The following is a 19,906-nucleotide window of genomic DNA, read 5'->3' as shown; positions in this document are numbered from 1 at the left end:
GTGGAACTTAAGAGACTTCTGATGCGCGTACAAGAAGAGAGTGAGAAGTTTGGGCTTAAACTGAAAAAAGACAAAGATCATGGCGTCTTGCCCTATCAAGTCCTGGAGCATCAATGGACAAGAAGTGGAAGCTGTGACAGCTGTGAAAGCTGAGCCAGAGCTTGTGGAGAGCTCTGGCTCTCCACAAGGATTTTCAAAATATGTCTTAATCAAAGAGGGGCATTTTTCTGCCGACAAAAACGACTTTAAAGCTAGGAAAAGCTTCAGCACTCTCTCAACAGCTGACATTAATGCCAACCACCTTGTTTTGCTGTAGCCCAGAAGCCGCTGGTACTCAACAGACGCGAAGTCACAAAACTTCTTGAATGCTCCACCCGCACTGTGTAAATATAAAGGCATGAATAGAGTTTGACAATCACGGCTTCAATGTCAAGCGGCAGACACTCGGCAGCAGTCTGGATGGTGTTGTGCACAATATGTGCTGCACAGCCAATCCCAATGATCTTTTGAGGTAAAGAATCTCTCATTCTTGAGAACACATTGTTTTTCCCATTCCGCGCAGCACCGCCGAAGTTGCAGTTCGTCGCTAAAAGCAACCAGCTTTGATGCAATGTTGACTTCCAGTGCTTTTAGGATGTACTGGCTCACCATGTCACCTCACTGGCTCACCTGGCAAGGTGTCGATCTTCAGCAGCTTCGTTTGCACACCAGCAGCAGAGGTGAAGTAGCGGATCATTATTGGAAATATTTCAAATCTTTATGGTTCGATGCATCACAGAAAACAGATGAATTTTGCATAGTGGAGTTCAGCCTTCAACTCTTCCACGGCAGAAGGAGCAAGTACGTTCAAGGCAATCGCTTCGGCTTTCGTGCGTGCGCAGGCAAACCTCTTGTCGAAAAGCTTCTAAAAAGTTTTGATGTGCAATCCATCAAACGAAAGCTTTGGTTGTGGGCGATCGTATGATACGCAAAGACGCCTTCGGAAGCAGCGAGCTTCAGCTCCTTGTCACCAGCACGTTCTTGTCTGAAAAACTGCGTTAGGGTGCTAGAAGACGAAGCAGCTGATATATTCCGCTTGTGCTTCTCGGTGCCTATATGTTTTAAAATGTCAGAACGTCCACTGTGGGCGATGGAAAAGTCTGCCCCACATTTTTTTGCAGCGGACATCGTGCTCCGACTTTGTTTTTTTCAAGAACGCAAACTCTTTACCTAGTTCGCCGCTGAACTTGCACTTCCTTTTAGGCATTGCGGTTGGCGCAATAAAGAAGCAACACTTCACCAAAAAACAAACTTGAGCATGCTGCGAACGTTCCGGACCTGGCCAACAAAACATGGAGGAAGGAAACAACTGTTTCCTCCATGCAACAAAAATTCTCTCTGGCTAGATCTTCTAGTACACTGTAGCTGTACCGTATGGTCCTGAGAAAAGTATTTCTGGAGACAATATGGCTTGTTCATTCATAATTGCCGTAATTTCGGCTGGTTCGGTACATCCAGGCGAAGCGGGTGTCGTGAGTGTAGCCAAAGCGGGACAAAAAGCCGTCCCACAAGTATGCTGGCGGGACAGCGGGACCACACCCGCAAAAGCGGGACATGTCCCACCTAAATCGGGACGTATGGTCACTTTAGTTTACGTTCTTATGGGTCGCCCTCCCAACTTGCACCCTCCGCCTCGGTCATGATGATTTCATACTTTCACGATCTGTTCTAGGATGTTCACGGTTGATCTGCACCGAATAAGAACATCATAGGTGTCTCGTGAAATTAAAAAACTGCTTAGAAATATTTCGGTTTTATGCATTCCTATGGGCGCTGACCCTATTTTCACCCCCCCCCCCCCCCCCCAGTCGGCTGCGACGCTGAGAGCGCTCCCTCTGTTTGTAAACACGGTGTTCGTCTATTGGTGACCGGCATTCACCGCATGAGCAAAACCAGATGCCTTGAGATGGACGGAGAAGGGAGGAGCGCGTACAGCAGGGACCACGGTTTCTTCGGGCTGCGTTCTCACCTCGTTTGTTCTTCTTGTCTTTGTTTTAAGTTTATGTGCTGTAACTATACGATCGACATTAACGGAGAAACGGCTTCTCTGGATGCACGTGCGGTGCATGCGGAGAAGCAGCTTCGGAGACATTACTGTACCGTCCCTAAAGGAAAACAAGTGAATACCACATAAGAAGCTCGTCTCAGCCTTGTTGGCGAAATGGTATCCAGTATTCTGTTCGGACGTAAAAGTATTTATATCGTTTCTATTTCTTTTTTTTTTTTTGTTTTTTTTTTACTCGCGGATGGGAGTTGGACATATATTGCTCCGGCGAAATTTGACGGTCGAGCCGATGTTTTTAATGCATGTTTTTAATGAAGGCGTTGTGTTCGAAGAAGCAATTTCGCCAATTCTTGCAATACGCAACGAGATCACAGCGTTATCGACACTGAAGTCATCTTTCACCGTCGCGTATAAGGGGGAAGGGATTGGCCGGTTGGGACCTCATGACATCAACAGCATTCCTCTTCGAAATCTTCTGAAGGTATTCCTATCTTTTTTTTTCCAATTTAATGTATTCGGTCGCAAGATATTGTACAGTTAATTAAAGAAAAGTTTGGCAACCATGAATTTTTTTTTTCGAATTAAGAAAAAGAGAATGTCATTGTCATCATCACTAGGGTCAAGAGCGTTTGTCTACAGTAAAACTGCAATCCAAAATTTCAGTAGGGGGAGGGTAAACCCCCTCACCACCAAAATTTTAACACAAGGAGTGATTGATAGGACGATCAACATCATCTGGACCCCGGCGCACGAATCTGTCAGCGGTAACGAGGCGGCCCACAGTGCAGCTCGAGATCTCTACCTCCGAGCTGTACAGGATGGCTCGGCTCAGGTAGAACATAATAGAGAAGGGCGATTAATTTCGTATCAAGACATTACAGAACACTACAGGCAATGCCGGAGGCGTTTCCCCCCACCAAACACGGCGTTAAATAGAGGTCAGGCAATGGCGTGGAGACGCCTGCAGACTGGAGTATACCCAAACCCAGTACTAAATAAACATATCCGATCGGACTGCGAGGACGATAAATGTAAAAAGTGTGGGGCGAGAGGAACCCTCGACCATATAATTTGGGAGTGCGCTTACTCCCCAGGCAGGGCGCAAAACATTAGCAGTAGGGAAGCCTGGGAAACCTTATTGCGAAGCTCGGACCCTGAGCTCCAACTCACCGCCGTCCAACTGGCAGCAGAGGCCGCCGGCGAAACCAAACCGGCCAGCATCTAATGCGACCATCCCGTGCGGCTGGGCCGCTAAGTCCCCTCCCCCTTACAGGGGGGTGAGACAGAGCGGCCCAGGCGGTGTGGTCCTTCTCTGTTGGACAATAAAAGTTTTCAACAACAACAACATCAGTATACAGTAAGTACTGGCTTGTTTTATTCCTAAATTTCTTATTCACGTAGGTCGGATATGATAAGCTTTTTGTATTGCCTTATGGGCCCATGCGTAGCAATTGTGGTACCCATGTAGGCCTTAGAATGAAACCGACCAAAAATGGTAGGTGATGAGGGGGAGAGGATTGCCACTTTAGTGCAGAGTTGGACCTGAAGTATCCGGAGTTTTTCTGCTTCTATCCGGGATATTATTGTATAAAATGAAGAGTAAAATACAGTCTTCATACGACAGAATTCTGGCTTGCCTATACATCCCAGAATTATCGAGAAATGCATATTTGCTTAAGTTACGGTTATTATTATTATTATTATTATACTTATTATTATTATTTTTTCTTTTTTTTTGAGGTCGAGCGCCCGACCTCAAACTCACATTTTGAGATTGAGTGAGGTCGCCAATGGTCACCTGAAAGTGAGGTGAGGTAGCCTGGCGGACCTCAGCCTCAATTGCTGAGGTTGTGAGGTCGCCAAATATTTTTTGAATTTGAGGTGAGGTCGAGGTTTTTGAGGTCAAATGCCCACCTCTGCTCCGGAGAGAGGGAAAAGAGCTTCAAAAGATTGAACGCTCGTCGATGGAACATGTTCAGGAAAGCAACGTACGTCAAAGCAGACACACTGCCGCCGGATGAACCTCCTCGCACTAGCCGGGGGCGGTTAACTGTGGTTGGGTCGGTGCTTCTCTCCCTGAGTTTGACACCCAGACATAAGCCTTCGCACCACGACCGGCTTTATTACTTGCTCGCACACACGACACATAGAGATAGATCGAACACGCCGGCCAATATATGGAACGCGTGGGGCGACGGTCTGCGCGGAATGGCTTGAAATGTCCCGCCGCGCAGGTTGATAAACTTGAATCCGCCGCGTCAAGAGGCATTTTGACTATCTAAAGTGCATAGAAACGAAAGTCCATTGCGCAATTGACGTCATTTCGTGTGCGCAGTTGCAGTGGCTACTATAGCTGTCGGTTGAGGTTTGCGCACGAGGACACTGCGCATGCGCAGTGTGCGCGTTTAAGATGTCTCAAAGCGTACTAATTAACCAATTAGCATTAACTAATCAGGCTTGGCTAATTAACCTATCATTATTACTTATAACTCAGAATTTATTGCTTCAAAAATTAAAGAGCACTGCAGAATCTGCATTGGAGTAATGCGAAAGCACGGATACTGCTGTTGGTTGCTTCTAGTTGCTTAATTCACTTTTATGCGAAGCATATTACTAGAGCTAAGCCTCAGCTCCTCGAGCGCGGCGGTGTCGCCACCATTGACCTTTCATGACCTACCACGTGATGCGTGACGTCACGACAGAGGAGAGACCGGGCTGCATCTCGCGCCGTCGAGCGCGGCGTCGCCACAAAGAGAACCACGTGATGCGTGACGTCACGACAGAGGAGAGACCGGGCTGCATCTCGCGCCGTCGAGCGCGGCGTCGCTACCGAGGAGTACCACGTGATGCGTGACGTCAGAGCAGAGGAGAGATGGGCAGCCGGCTCGCGCGGTCGAGCGCGGCGTCGCTACCATTGCGCTTCCCACTTCTACCGTTAGGTGCGCTGTAGTGAACACGTGATGCCGGAGCGGCGGTATATAAGGGGGGTGCGTCGGGGTTGGTACAGGTGGGTCTCCGCCGCTTGTGGCGGGGGCTAGCCTGGCACCGAATTTTTATCTGTTCTAGGCCGTCATTGCACACGCCACCGCTGGTGGTGGACGACGGCTGTCGTTGCGGCGCGCGTCTTTCTTTCCCTCGTCCTTTTCTTTCTTCTCTATATTCTCTTCTATCTGCACGAGGCAGCGGAGGTGGCTCAGCTACAGAGCCAGTAGCAGGCCCGTGCATATTCTTTTCCTTCTTCCTACAGCCACAACAGCAACATAGTCTCCCCTGATGGGGCTGATACAGGTGGGTCACCGCCGCTTGCGGCGGGGGCTTGCCTCGCGCCGAATTTTTATCTGTTCTAGGCCATCATTGCACACGCCACCGCTGGTGGTGGACGACGGCTGTTGTTGCGGCGCGCGTCTTTCTTTCCCTCTTCCCTTTCTTTCTTCTCTATATTCTCTTCTATCTGCACGAGGCAGCGGAGGTGGCTCAGCTACAGAGCCAGTAGCAGGCCCGTGCATTTTCTTTTCCTTCTTCCTACAGCCACAACAACACAACTTCGGTACGTTGAAATGCTCTCCCCTGATGGGGCTGGTACAAGTGGGTCGCCGCCGCTTGCGGCGGGGGCTCGCCTGGCACCGAATTTTTATCTGTTCAGGCCGTCATTGCACACGCCACCGCTGGTGGTGGACGACGGCTGTTGTTGCGGCGCGCGTTTTTCTTTCCCTCTTCCTTTTCTTTCATCTCTATATTCTCTTCTATCTGCACGAGGCAGCGGAGGTGGCTCAGCCACAGAGCCAGCAGCAGGCCCGTGCATTTTCTTTTCCTTCTTCTTACAGCCACAACAACAACGACAACTTCGGTGCGTTAGGTGCGCTGTAGTGAACACGTGATGCCGGAGCGGCGGTATATAAGGGGGGTGCGTCTATCCTGGTGGGGTTGGTACAGGTGGGTCACCGCCGCTTGCGGCGGGGGCTTGCCTCGCGCCGAATTTTTGTCTGTTCTAGGCCATCATTGCACACGCCACCGCTGGTGGTGGACGACGGCTGTTGTTGCGGCGCGCGTCTTTCTTTCCCTCTTCCCTTTCTTTCTTTATATTCTCTTCTATCTGCACGAGGCAGCGGAGGTGGCTCAGCTACAGAGCCAGTAGCAGGCCCGTGAATTTTCTTTTCCTTCTTCCTACAGCCACAACAACAACAACTTCGGTATATAATCTGTTCTAGGCCGTCATTGCACACGCCACCGCTGGTGGTGGACGACGGCTGTTGTTGCGGCGCGCGTCTTTCTTTCCCTCTTCTTTTTTCTTCTCTATATTTTCTCTTCTGTCTGCGTGAGGCAGCGGAGGTGGCTCAGCTACAGAGCCAGTAGCAGGCCCGTGCATTTTCTTTTCCTTCTTCCTACAGCCACAACAACAACAACTTCGGTATATAAGGGGGGGGGGGTGCGTCTGCTTCTGCTATGGAGACCGTCATTGCACACACCACCGCTGGTGGTGGACGACGGCTGTTGTTGCGGCGCGCGTCTTTCTTTCCCTCTGCTTTTCTTTCTTCTCTATATTCTCTTCTATCTGCACGAGGCAGCGGAGGTGGCTCAGCTACAGAGCCAGTAGCAGGCCCGTGCATTTTCTTTTCCTTCTTCCTACAGCCACAACAACACAATTGCAACTTCGGTACGTTGAAATGCTCTGCCCTCATGGGGCCGGTGCAGGTGGGTCACCGCTGCTTGCGGCGGGGGCTGGCCTGGCACCGAATTTTTATCTGTTGTAGGCCGTCATTGCACACGCCACCTCTGGTGGTGGACGATCTGTTGTTGCGGCGCGCGTCTTTCTTTCCCTCTTGCTTTTCTTTCTTCTCTATATTCTCTTCTATCTGCACGAGGCAGCGGAGGTGGCTCAGCTACAGAGCCAGTAGCAGGCCCGTGCATTTTCTTTTCCTTCTTCCTACAGCCACAACAACAACTTCTGCTAGGCATGTCACGGGGTGCCACCATGATGATGAGGCGGGATTTGGACCAATGCAGCATCAATGCCTGTGCATTTCCAAGCCTAACCACCAATATGCTTCGCATCTGACTAGGCTTAACCTTAGCTAAGCCTAAGCATTTTTTGTTTGCCCATTTTAGTCTTTGGTACTTGCGCGCTAATCCCTTCCTATGCCTTTTTTTTTCGGCTCTACTTCCGGTTGCGTGACGGCACATTTTTGACGTCATATCCACTACGGCATCCCTTTCTATCTTTCCGCTTTCACTCCCACCCTCCTCCCTTTCCTTACACTCGGTTCAGATACTGCGCCTTTCCTTTCCTGCGACCCAGTTAGTCTAATTAATTACCTAATTAACTTATAGGCCTAATTATTTTTTCGGAAACATTACGTCACCCTCTATCGATTGACACCACTCATTAACCTCTACCATTTCTCAATTACAACCACTGCGGACACGATTTTGCGGACACGATCTGCAGACACGGCCGTCTGCGGAAAGAAATCTGTGAACATAGCGAAGTAATGCTTTCGCAATAATTAACATTGTCTAATTAGCTGATTATTTATGATTAGCTAATTTTCATACACCTGCTTTACATCATTGGTTAACTATCAGTACTGAAACCATCCTAATCCCAGGTGGTCAAAATTTCCGGAGTCCTCCACTACGGCGTCTCTCATAGCCTAGGTTCTTTGGGACGTCAAACCCCACAAACCAACCAACCAACCAACCAGCCAGCCAGCCAGCCAGCCAGCCAGCCAGCCACCCAGCCAGCCAGCCAGCCAGCCAGCCAGCCAGCCAGCCAGCCAACCGACCGACCGACCGACCAACCAACCAACCAACCAACCAACCAACCAACCAACAGCTGCCATGAACGCACATGACGCACGCATGGACACGCTGGCGAGTCATGAGCCATATTAAATGCTAACACGTAACATGTGATGTAACGCGCAAGCGTGAATACGGTGCACCCATAACAGAAGGGCGCGGTAACTGTCTCACTTGTTTTCTGTGGACAGAGGGGCGCCATCTTGTATACCTCTTGCAGCGCTATGAGAGAGAGAGAGAGAGAGAGAGAGAGAGAAAGGACTTTATTTCATTCCTTCCTCCATGCTTTATTTGCACCGACATGGGCCTCGGGGCAGGGGCTCAGGTAGCCAGGGGGAGGGTCTCCTTGCCGGCTCTCCTGCGCCTTTGGGCTGCGGTGTAGGACTCCCAGGTTAATTTGATCAAGGTGATCAGTTTCTTCAGCTCCCGGAGAATCGGGGCATTGCCAGATTTGCATAATGAGTTTACAGGTGACCTAAAGGCTTGCAATCTCTGCAACGTACACCTCTGAGTCAAAATCATTCTAATCGGGCAGTGCAGCGCTATGTGGCGATGTGATTTGCGAAGTTCAAACTCGCCGCACAAACAGCGCCCATGCTGCAGCCCAGGTCTCGAGGGAGAGTGGGCGATTCCGGTGAGGATGGAAGAGAGAAGCGGCAAAACCTTGTGCCATAGTTCCTTGTGCCCCGCCACGATTGCTCGCAAAAAGAAAAGAATACGAACAAAGGGATAACCGTTAATTGGAGCACACCGCGGAGAAAGGTTAGTTACAGTGTGTTACGAAAGGTCTGAGCTTGAGCTTTGCCCTACGACCTTGCCTATGCTGCGTTGCTGCGCGTAGCGTAGAAACAGATGACACTCGCACTCCACTGAGCAGCCACCGCCGCGACCAAGGCCGCGAGTCCGCGACTGGCCCGCATGGAGCGTTTTTTGCACGCGAAAACGCGTCGCACGCCCGACGCCCGCGCCGACGTCGACGATTTCACTCCCGCATGGTCAGCAGCCGAACGGCGTTTTTTTTGCCGCCCAGTTGCGCGACGCACGCGCCCCCATCCGGCCGTGCGTAGAAGGTCGCGAACATCTTGTTTTCCCTGTCGCCGCAAGCTTCAAGTTGTGGTTTCCTCTCTTTCTTCTGGGTCAGGTGTGTCAAGAAAACAGGCACAGGCATCACTTCCAACAGCTATGGATCTAAATGCAGAAGCCATAGCACAAGGGAGGTATCAGAGGTCCGCTGGCAAGGCTAGCAGCTCATAAACAACCTCCGAGCTCAGCGTAAACACTCGTGCCCCCAGCGGACGGCCCACCTTCACCGAACTCTAACCTAAAAACCTAAAAAAAAAGGAAATGCACGGTGCCCGATGCCCGGACCTTGCTGTCGTCGCCTCGTGCGCCCCCGCGACTACGAAAGACTACATTGCTGCTCGGCCGTTTCGGCCGAGAAACCCGAAATGCCCGAAACCCAAGCGAAACCCTCGGCGCCGTCGGAGCGCCAAACCCCCGTCGTTCTTTCCGCTCTCGCGAGCTTCTCTCTCCCGGCGTGGGCGTGGCTCCAACCGGAATCACGTGATGGCTGCTCCGGCTCTCATTGGCCCTCTGCCGCTGCCGACTTCCGGCGTCGGCGCGTCGCCGGCGTTTTTATCTGTTCAGCCAGATCCCGACGATTTGGCAAAATCGTTCTCTCCGGCGGCAAAAAAAAACGCTCCGCTGCCGTCGACGCCGGCGAATCGCCCGGAAAAACGCTCCATGCGGGTCACGCTTGAAGCGTGACCCGCATGGAGCGTTTTTCCGGGCGATAACCGCGCGCTCGGTCTAACGGTGACGTAGAGGCACGTGACAGCAGCGAGAGACCGCCCCCGGTGCAGGATGCTGTGAAATTTGTGTCGCCCTGTTTTTGTCGTTTTTGTGGCGTTTAAAAATGGCGGCAGAGTTCAGGTAAGTACACGCGGCTGTCATGCGTTTCTTGACAGTTATTTACAATACTTGTCGATTCGTCGTGCAGACTGTTACAGTCCCGGCTACACTTGGCACAGCGGCAGGTATGCAGCTATTTTTATATGCTTTAAACGCAAACGAAAGTATATTTTGTCATATTCGTTCGCTGTTAAATCAGGGGCCTTACGAAAGATCCGATGGAAGACAGCTGAATGAGAGAAGACCGACAGCGTTAAACATAGGTGCGTACTCAGTGTGAAAATATATTGCGCTCACTTTTTAGCCAAATGAATGACATGCTTTTCAGGATCTATATCGACCGCAGATGGATCGGCGCTTGTCAAAATGGGGTGCACGACAGTAGTGTGCGGTGTGAAAGCAGTACGTTCTTTAGAGCTTTTATATCAGCGTTTAAGCAAACCACTAGTAAATCGCGACATTTTTAACTATACAATGTGGTTTCCGATGTGTTTTCCTTTTCTTTTTTTGAAGGAACTTGCTGAACCAGCGGTCGCCATGCCGAAACAAGGTTACATAGGTAGGTGCGGTGCTCCAAGAAGCGAGCACGTCTACGTAGAAAGCATAAATGTATAGCACCACACGTTCAAGACACAAAATGACTTTTAGTTGCGTTGGTTTAATTGTAGCTGCCATGAGGGTTCAGTGGAATTGGGTACATCAGAAAGCATTGCCATTAGCTACAATTAACGGAAGGCTTTCTCTGCCAGCTGCGCAAGCCCTTTTTAACCAAACCAAAATAAACATTTTTTCCGTGCATGCAGTACATACACCATAGTGAAATATCCGATATAGGAAAATGTTGCTCAATCGTGTTAAATATGAAGGATGCGTACAACAGCTGCATTTGGCGGATATTAAATGTCGTGTTGGAATCTGCAAATCTTGTTGTGCAGTGCCTAATGTGGATCTGCTGCCCCTCTGTTCACCAATGTTTAAGCCAGGGCCTCCAGGTGAACAGGCCCAGGTTCTAAGCAAGCTGATGCTCGACATTTTGACCAGGTAAACAATGTTTGCTTTTTTTTCATAGGGAAAAAGTTCGTTTGAATCTTTCACAAACTATTTATTGCAGCTCAGACAGCCTTGATTTAGAGAAGTTGTGCATAGAGGAAGGAAAGGTAAGAGTATACTGGATTTTGAGAACTTGGTAGCAGTTGTCATTTATTGTGCATCTTGTCTGACTTGATTTTAAACCACACTGTGCATTCCAGCTTGTGTGGAGCCTAAATGTTGACCTTACCTGCCTGGATTATGATGGAAATGTGGCTGAAGCATGCATCCTGGCTGCTACAGCTGCACTGTGTTCACTGACGCTGCCAAAAGTGCTTACTACGGATGGAGAAGTCAATGTGTTGCTCGAAAGAGAGAAGGCGAAAGTCACTGAAGGCCCCCTCGCAGCTACGTTTGCAGTCCTCGCTGATGACACTATTGTGGTGGACCCAACTCATGAAGAAGAATGTCTGGCCGCAGAAACTTTCACAGTAATCCTGAATGCTGATAACAAGATTTGTGGCGTTCACAAACCGGGTGAGCTGCTTTTGCGTAATGTCAACATGTGCACACCTATGCTCTTTGTTACTGTTGTCTTGTTGTTTGAAGGTTGTACAGTGGTTTTATTGCAGTCTTTTAGCACACTGGTAATGGTAATGGGTTTAACGTTCCAAAGCGACTCAGGCTATGAGAGATGCCGTAGTGGAGTGCTCGGGAAATTTTAATCACCTGGGGTTCTCTAATGTGCACTGACGTCGTACAGCACACGGGCGCCTAGCTTTGCACCTCCACTAAAAGGCGGCCGCTGAGGCTGGGATTCGATCCCGCATCCTCTGGCACAGTAGTCAGCCACTGCGCCACCTCAGCGGGGCACTGGTAATGTGTGCTGCCTTGTGCCTCACACGCCCATGTATTATATGGAACTTCTTACAGACTTCGTTATTTGTAGAGGTAAGCTCAGGCGCTCTGCAGCTTTATGGTACACATTCACCGAGAAATCCAACTGCTATGGCTCACATGGACATCATGCAGAAGTGTTCATGCGTCGCTGATGCTTTTAATATGAGGATTTAAACACCTGTTCAAAATTTTAAATGACTTCATGCTTTTTAAAGCATCATTCTGCCATGTTTGTAGCTTAGAATGTGGTGTGGTAGCAATACTAGAGACCCAGTTTGCACTGGTGACTGAAAGTGTTGACAAAAGTATTGGGTATTTTGTTTTTACTTTGTCTAGTTTATTTCTTTTCCAAACTGAAACAGATTTTTGGTGCAGTGAAGATGTAGATACTGCTAGCTAATGTTGAATAGGTGTTTCACTGATGCAGTGAAACCTCCACATCACTCAAGAAAACAAAGACGGCTGAACTGCAGAAAATGCAAGGTTTTTCCAGTCACATAAATGGGGGTGCGAACAAGGTGTGTTAGCAGGGCGGCAAGGGACAGACTTTGTGGTCTCTCAAAGGCACACACATAGCTTATGGAAGGTAGCCTTGAAACTGGTTTATAAGTGCCGGGATTCTGAAAGCTGTAGCTTGAATTAGACTCGTTCAAGCTACACCTTTTAGAATCCTGGCACATACAAGAAAAACACACCCAGAAATGTAAATTGGCCTCAATGCTGCCTTCCACCAGCAAGGATTTTGCAGTGCTGCACAGCGTCCCCTGCCATTCTGCGAGCATGCACTGTTTGCACATGCACTTGTGTGATGTATACAGCCGCAACTACTGTCCTGGAGTGGTTAGAGGGCTGCATTCTTCCCTCTAATCGCTCGTTATGAATTTGCCGATTACTTGAGAACCTTTTTGTATATAACAGCCACACAAGTGGCGAAAGATTTGTTTTCTGGGCTATTTGGCATTTGTATCATTGTAAAATGTGAGAGAACAAGCTGCCCATTAGGTGATACACCCCGCCGGGGTGGTGCACTGGTTAGGGCGATCTGCGTTCTAACTTATGTGCCCAAGGATGTGGGATCGAATCCTGGCTTCGGCGGCCGCGCCCGTGTGCTGTGCGATGTCAGTGCATGTTAAAGAACCCCAGATGGTCGAAATTTCTGGAGTCCTCCACTATGGGATCTCTCATAGCCTAAGTCGTTTTGGGACGTTAAACCCCACAAAAGAAATCAAACCAAACCATTCAGGTGATGCATGTGGACAAGTCACACCCACATATGCAGAATGGTTCCTTGGATAGTTTGCAGAGTTTAACATACTTTCTTGCCATTGCACTCTCCCTGCAAGCGCGATGAATGCGGCCTGTGATAGACTTATAGACCAACACCGATCTGTGACGTAAGCAAGGTGCGGTGGCGCTTCTTGTCGCCACGCTGGGCCGACTGGGGATGCAAAGTAGGGTTAGCGCCCATAGGAATACATAGAACCGAAAGATTTCAAAGCAGTTTTCTCATTTCACGGGACACCTATGATGTCGTTATTCGGCACAGATCAACCATGAACATCCTATAACAGATTGTGAAAGTATGAAATCTCTTTACCGAGACCAAGTATTTTTAAATCACCACGAAACATATGGGGGTGCGAAATGGGAGGGCGACCCATAGAAACACATGTAAACACAACTTACCACAACACGTTTCTCGTTTCACGGAGCACCAGAAGTGGTGGCTGGTCGTTAAACGTTGGCCAGCGCTTTGAAGAAGTGTATGACAAAGTAGGCTGCGTCATTGCGGAGGCAATCTACTTCTAAACCCCTTGTTGGCAAGAATCTGAGTTAGATATGCATTGCGGTAGCGCGGCCCATATAAAATATATGTAAAGAACGGTTCTTAAAGAAGAAGGCGAAAGCAGTCGTTTGTTAAGAGCTGGTGCATTCTTTCAAGACCATGAATATACGTATGCAATAACATTTCACGTCTGACATCTCTGTAAAGCATATTTATCAATAAATATGTGTGGCACGTTTCCAGACGAAACCCCACGTCTAGGAAGCGAGTTGCCCAAGCGGCGTTTATTCTAAATTTTTTTTTTATTGGTGATCATTTTGTGCCACGCACCGACATGTTGCATGGCGGAAAAAAAAAAATCATTCCAAGTGCTGGCGAGGTGCATGAGCCGAGTAATGATGCCATCGACACAGTTCATTTTGTAAACTGAATTGAATAAAACGCAAAATAACGGGCACGACGTCATTTTGTTCTGAAAACATCGATTGTGGCTAAGTAGAGGCGGTATTAAAATAATGCTTATGTAGTTGAGTCGCGATACATTAATGTGGTGAGTTAGTCATAAGTAAATATTTTGAGAGGCTTTAATTCCGACGTCCCTGCACGCGGTAGGAGGCCTGCGCCATACGGAAAGAAAAAAAAAAAAAAAAAAAAGACGAGGAAGCCGCACAGAAAGCGCAGAACGATATATGAGAACCATCGAGATACCACGGGGAAAAAGAAAGTAAACGAAAAAATAGCTAACTAGCCTATATGCCTGTTGATGAGCTTGCGCGCACCCACCTGATCCAATTTAATTGTAGGCCTCAGGGACTTGTATACCTGGCCGATCTTTGCAGTGAAGCTACTCTACAAATACACTACAATGTTTGCCATGCCCAATGGTGGCAGAGTGCCTTTGTCAGTTCAGAGGACTTCCCAATGCGTCTCGGGCATGGCAAACGGGACCGGGTGCACAACGCTGCCAATGTACAGCTTTTCATTGTAGCGCTGTTTAGCCGATTCCGATAAGCTTTTCAGGCAGTCCGGCATTGCTGCAGCGTACAATACATTCCCCTGCAAATACTGCAAGTCTGACGATCTACGGGACTGTTCACAACACGACAAACTGCCCGCGCAAAGCTGCAGACGACCATGCACCACCGGCGCCGTTGCTAGCAGACGCTCCGGAGCTGGAGGCAGCGGGTATCGCCTGCTGCGCCGTCGTCTGCTGCAATACGCGATTCACGTTCGGTCCATATTGTCGTATGGCGTTTGACATTTGTTTATTAAACGTAATTCTGTCTAGGATGTATCATTTGAGAAACAGTATTTATCAAGCTAATTTACTCCATGCGGCAGCATAGCAGACTGTAACAAAACTGTGCGATTCGCATGAGCCTTTTGGGGGTGTCCGGATTCACAACATAGATTTTTTGAGGAGTTTAAAAGTGGAGTGCTTCCGCAATGATGCAGCATACTTTGTCACACACTTCTTCAAAGCGTTGGCCAACGTTTAACGACCAGCCACCACTTCTGGTGCTCTGCGAAACGAGAAAAATGTTGCGGTAAGTTGCGTTTACTTGTGTTTTTATCGGTCACCCTACCAACTTGCACCCCCATACGTTTCGCGGTGTTTTAAAAATACTTTGCCTCGCTAATGAGATTTCATATTTTCACGATCTGTTCTAGGATGTTCATGTTTGCTCTGTGTCGAATAACTACATTATAGATGGCCCATAAAAAGAGAAAACTGCTTTGAAATCTTTCGGTTCCATGTATTCCTATGGGCGCTAACCCTAATTTTCACCCCCCAGTGGGCTGCCACGCCGCGAGCTCCCCATTTGTTTGTAAACACGGTGTTGGTCTGTACCCTGTGCAAGTGTAGGCCAGAGAAAGACTGGTTCAGAAAGATGATATTGGCAGTGAATCTGGCACAGCCAACAACCAATTCCTGTATTTGCAATGAGCAATATGCTGGCAAGATGGCCATAGAACACTGTATTTACTCGCGTCATGGATTGGCATTCGTAATGAACAAGTCTCATACCTTGGCTCTAAAAAGTGTGTCCTGCTTCCCCCCCCCTTCTTTAAAATTTTGGAACATGAATACAATTCAAGGCTATTTGTTGAATCTGAGGACCACTACGCTGTAAGCAGGCTCGAGCATTTTGGAGTATGACAGGGAGTAGCAATAAAGTCATTTTGGAGCAGCTTTCCAGTAGTAAGATGAGTTTTGGAGCATTCAAATTGTATTTTGGAAGCATGTTTTTAGAACCAAACACTTTTAATAATTGCTATTTTCTTTTCCGGACATGCAAGAATATTCGATTTTATTCCTTTTTACCCATCGTTCAATGTTTTGCTGACTATGCTTTAAAAAAAACTCAGCTGACGAGCAATAGTTTGAAAAGGACTAGCAGCAAACTGAATGCTTGCTTCTACATTTCATAACTGAACATCAAGTTTCACTTGTGGCTTTTGACTATTTTGACTCGATTGATTTAAGCACCAGCACTAGTTTGGAGCTCACATCAGTGAGCAGCACGTTTCTGCTATCTTGTGCTTATGTTTTCTGATCCTATGCTCGTGCCAATGGATTTCGGCGTTGGTCAGTCTCGCCTCCTGGAAGAATAGACGGCAATGAACCTTGGTAGCCTTTCGATCTTTCAAGGTGTTTCACAGCCGGCAGCTTCTAATGTTTTTACCCGAGCAGCGCTGACTCTGCCTTAATTTCAGCATAGTGGCAATAGGTCCTGTATGGCTTTCCAACACTCGAGCTTGCAAGGTATGTCACCACCTCCGAAAACGCATGTTTTTTTGCATTTAGCAATTCTAGTCTCCTTGTGCATTCAAGAATATTTAACAGAAATGATTGAGTTGTTATCGTAAGCCGTTCAAAAGTTGACATTTTTTGCAACCCCTCCCGCACGCATCCGAAACCGAAACTTTCCGATTTCACAGCATATGCTGTCTTATCATAAATAGTGCTTCATATACATATTATGTAATTATAATTTGGCTAAGTATGTTATGAAAGCTTTTGGAAACATTTTGTGCTACCTAATGTTTTCGATTTAGTCAAAAGTTTCCACTAGAGGGCTGCAGGGCGCTCTGTCATTCTGTTGTTTACATTGCACACGTTTGCTTTCAGCATTTTCTGGGTTGTTTGTACTCGTTCATAAGATATTTTGACCTTGTAAGCTTACAGCTCTAGTCTTGCAAGGAGAAAGCTAGAATATTAATTACAATATGCCAAAGTTCAGGGCAAAAAGAAAACGTCAACGAAAGTTCTTAGGGAAGCAGCACACCAAGCTTGCAGGCAGCACGGCAGTCAGCTGGAGATGCAAAACAGGCGAGAAAAAAAATGTGCGCTTCATCTCGCTCAAAAGGAGATCGTGCTGCTTCTAAGGAGGGTCCAAGCTACGAGCTTGGTGGATTTTAGACTAATTGAACGTTTTTTTATTACCTGATTATTTGCTTCAATCTTTAAACCCATTTTTCTCAAAACTAAATTTTTTGCATCTTGTAGTCACGCGAGCAGCGATAACTTCTCTTCTATTAAATATTGCATGAAATTTTGTGCGCTGTTTCTTTATACACTATGCTGTGCACTCAAGCAGAATGACTGAAAACGGACGGTAAGTTTTTATACTGTGTGGCCTATTGTTCTGAAAACAAATTGCTGAATGTAAACTTTTTCAGCTTTTTTATGATAACACGCCTTAGCTTAGAGATACAATTATTGTGGTTAGGTGCACAGTGTATTGTCTTCATTACATACCTGCCAAGTCGCTTCTGAATCGCACCTGTCATTTCTTAGATATCACTGTTGGCGCAACACCCATATTTTGGCAAATTTTTATTTATATAAAATTTTTGTTTTACAGTTCCAATAATTTCATTATGCTAAAGGTTCAAACTACCCTGCCTTTATAATTCAAAAATAGAATTTTGACTTTTGGACTAAAATTGTGAAGTATTTTCTCGAAGGTGGTGACATACCTTAACAAAGAGGCTCGGTGGTAAAGTACTATGTGTTTGGGTTCACAACAGTCATTGGAACATCTTGTGTAGTTCTTTGTAGCCGGACAAGTTTCCTAGCAACTCGTGGTAGCTTGCGATGTGTGCTTTGCATGATGTTTTTGCCTCCCTCAAAAACGGCGATCCAAAAGACTGGGAGGAGGTGCTACGCCATGGCACACAGCATTTTTTCACAATATCCTTCAATCGCTTGTGGCTGCTTTTAAATTTACTTGCAAACAAACATTTGTTGTGTTCCATACATTCCCAGTTTATGAAAATTTTATATCCATGAAGCTTAGCGCAAGGTGTATTATACCTCTGTCAACAGTGCACTGCCATTGTTTGGCAACGGCGGTCCCTATAGTCGTGGCCTAGTGGTTAGGGCGTCCGTCTCGGCTGCGGGAGGTGGTTCGTTCGAAACCCGCCGCCGGACACCCACCGGTAAAAATGGGTACAAGCGTCCCCCGGCCTGGCGCCCGGCTCTCACAGGGGTGTGCGCTTGGAAGAGGCTCCGCAAACCCCGCTGCGCTCCTTCTGGGGCAAAATAGTTTCGAACACTTCAGCCTGCAAAGGTGGTTCGAGTTACCGTGTTTCACGGGGTTCAAAACTGAAAACGAGTCGCCTAGTGGTTAGGGCGTCCGTCTCGGCTGCGGGAGGTGGTTCGTTCGAAACCCGCCGCCGGACACCCACCGGTAAAAATGGGTACAAGCGTCCCCCGGCCTGGTGCTCGGCTTTTACAGGGGTGTGCGTTTGGGAGAAGCTCCGTAAACCCCGCTGCGCGCCCCTCCTCTGCAGTGGGTGTCCAGTGGGTGTCCGGCGGCGGGTTTCGAACTGACCACCTCCCGCAGCCACTGCCGTGCAACATTTATCACAGTCGCTTACTCGAATTTCATTGCTGGGTTGTAAAAGGTTTGTGGTTTATACTGAATGTTTCCAGTTCTGCTAAAATGAATTCTAGTCACATTCTCTTCACACAGCATTATGGGCTTCTGTGCTAGTTATATGTATGGCCTTAAAATTAAATGCAGACTATGCTCTCATGACCTGCAAGATAGTGTTTTGTTTAATTGCCGAAGTTAATTGTACCACATGCAGCCCTTATTTTCCCCAACTACTCTCTTCGTCCCGTTTTTGCCATTTGCAGTCATTTTTTTTAGCGTTATGCCCTGCATAATAACAAGTGTCGTCATGATGAGAGTAAATCTGGTATCTTTGTAGGAGTATGTACCTAGTACATGCGAAGTGATTCACTATTGTGGTGAACTCTTGAATGTGTGATAGTGTCAGTCAGTCCAGCACAGATTACATAACACTGAGGTGCCAAAGGGACACCATGATAGTGTGCGCTCTTTCGTTTGTTAATATACTGCATGCAGTTATAACATGTCTGCTTTTTAGTTTCAGTGCAACATATGGTCTTTCACATAGACTGGAGCTTTGCAACAAAGAACGTGTAGGGTACTGTGTTTTCTTTGGAATGGAATGTTTCTACATAACTGCAAAGCTGTGGCTTTTCTGCACGCCGTTTTCAAGCAACATCTGAGATCACGTGTGTGTACCACTGTGCAAAGAAACTATTACATAACCTCAACAAGCGTGCAACTTCAGTACATTTCTTCTTTTTTTCCAAGAGTTGCCAGAATAGCACACCAAAGTGTGTTGTATCGAAGGAGCTCGTACCATGTTCAGTCAGTAATTTGTAGGGCAGTATTTTTTTATCCTTCGAAAGGTGTAAGGGCAACGTAATTGATGTGGTTCTTAGTTCAAAGAATACTTTTTTTTTTGTTGTTGTTGTTATTGTCCATGCTGAGTGCTACCGTCTTCCTCTTTTGCAGGTGGATCTGCACTAAGCACAGAGCAGATATCGGGACATGTGGAGCTTGCTAGAGAGCTCATAAAAGACAGTCGCAATCTGCTGTCAGCAGCAATGTCCAATGTAACTCAGTGCATGGCATGATATACCTCCGTTCAAGACAGTAGACGAAACGTAAATGTGCGATCACAAGAAAAGACAAGGATTTATTCCAGTGGAAGCAAACTCTTGTCAAACATTAAAAATGTACAGAATTCAACCTCGGCAACACTAAAAAATCACTGTGCGGAGCATTGCATTTTGAGTTAAAACTATTCTTTACATGCTTTTTTTTTTATATGTACATATCCTCACTGCCACCATGCATGCAGGTAACGGCCCGTAGGCCCTATTTAAGAAGTACGACCTTTACACAACTTGCAGTGCAGCAGACATGAAACAAAGTGTGCGTTTGTTAAAAACAGTTCAATAAGTGGAGTAAAAAAAATCTCAAAACAACCTGTCGCTCAAGAAGTACATTCAATGAGCAAACAAGGGGTACTATTTACATTGTTGGCAAATCAAGTTTCGTGAAAACGGCAACAGTGCTTTTAAAAAATCTGCTCATAATTTCTATTAA

The 19,906-nt window shown here is 47.3% G+C and overlaps 1 protein-coding gene and 1 pseudogene across 2 annotated transcripts; one reads left to right on the top strand and one right to left on the bottom strand.

Moving 5' to 3' along the window:
- Nucleotides 1-494: 494 nt before the first annotated feature.
- On the bottom strand, nucleotides 495-1,246 carry LOC146190551 (uncharacterized; annotated as a pseudogene).
- An 8,407-nt stretch (nucleotides 1,247-9,653) lies between these two features.
- Nucleotides 9,654-19,785, top strand: LOC146190550 (exosome complex component RRP43-like). 2 transcript variants are annotated; one of them, XM_084600952.1, is made up of 9 exons: nucleotides 9,654-9,775; nucleotides 9,843-9,879; nucleotides 9,954-10,017; nucleotides 10,101-10,156; nucleotides 10,268-10,313; nucleotides 10,690-10,795; nucleotides 10,866-10,911; nucleotides 11,005-11,320; nucleotides 19,310-19,785. In XM_084600952.1, the coding sequence occupies exons 1-9, from the start codon at nucleotides 9,759-9,761 to the stop codon at nucleotides 19,429-19,431; spliced, it is 810 nt and encodes a 269-aa protein (XP_084457078.1). In that variant the 5' UTR covers nucleotides 9,654-9,758; the 3' UTR covers nucleotides 19,432-19,785. The 2 variants fall into 2 exon arrangements, with proteins under 2 accessions (XP_084457078.1, XP_084457077.1); XM_084600951.1 differs by having other exon boundaries at nucleotides 9,656-9,775; nucleotides 10,083-10,156.
- The last annotated feature ends 121 nt before the right edge of the window (nucleotides 19,786-19,906 follow it).

This window comes from Amblyomma maculatum, chromosome 4, assembly GCF_055883805.1.
Source record: "Amblyomma maculatum isolate TAMU_Amacu chromosome 4, ASM5588380v1, whole genome shotgun sequence".
In the NCBI taxonomy this organism is placed as follows: Eukaryota; Metazoa; Arthropoda; class Arachnida; order Ixodida; family Ixodidae; genus Amblyomma; species Amblyomma maculatum.
Note: the sequence above shows the minus strand (reverse complement) of the source record. Positions and strands in the feature narration are given on the sequence as shown.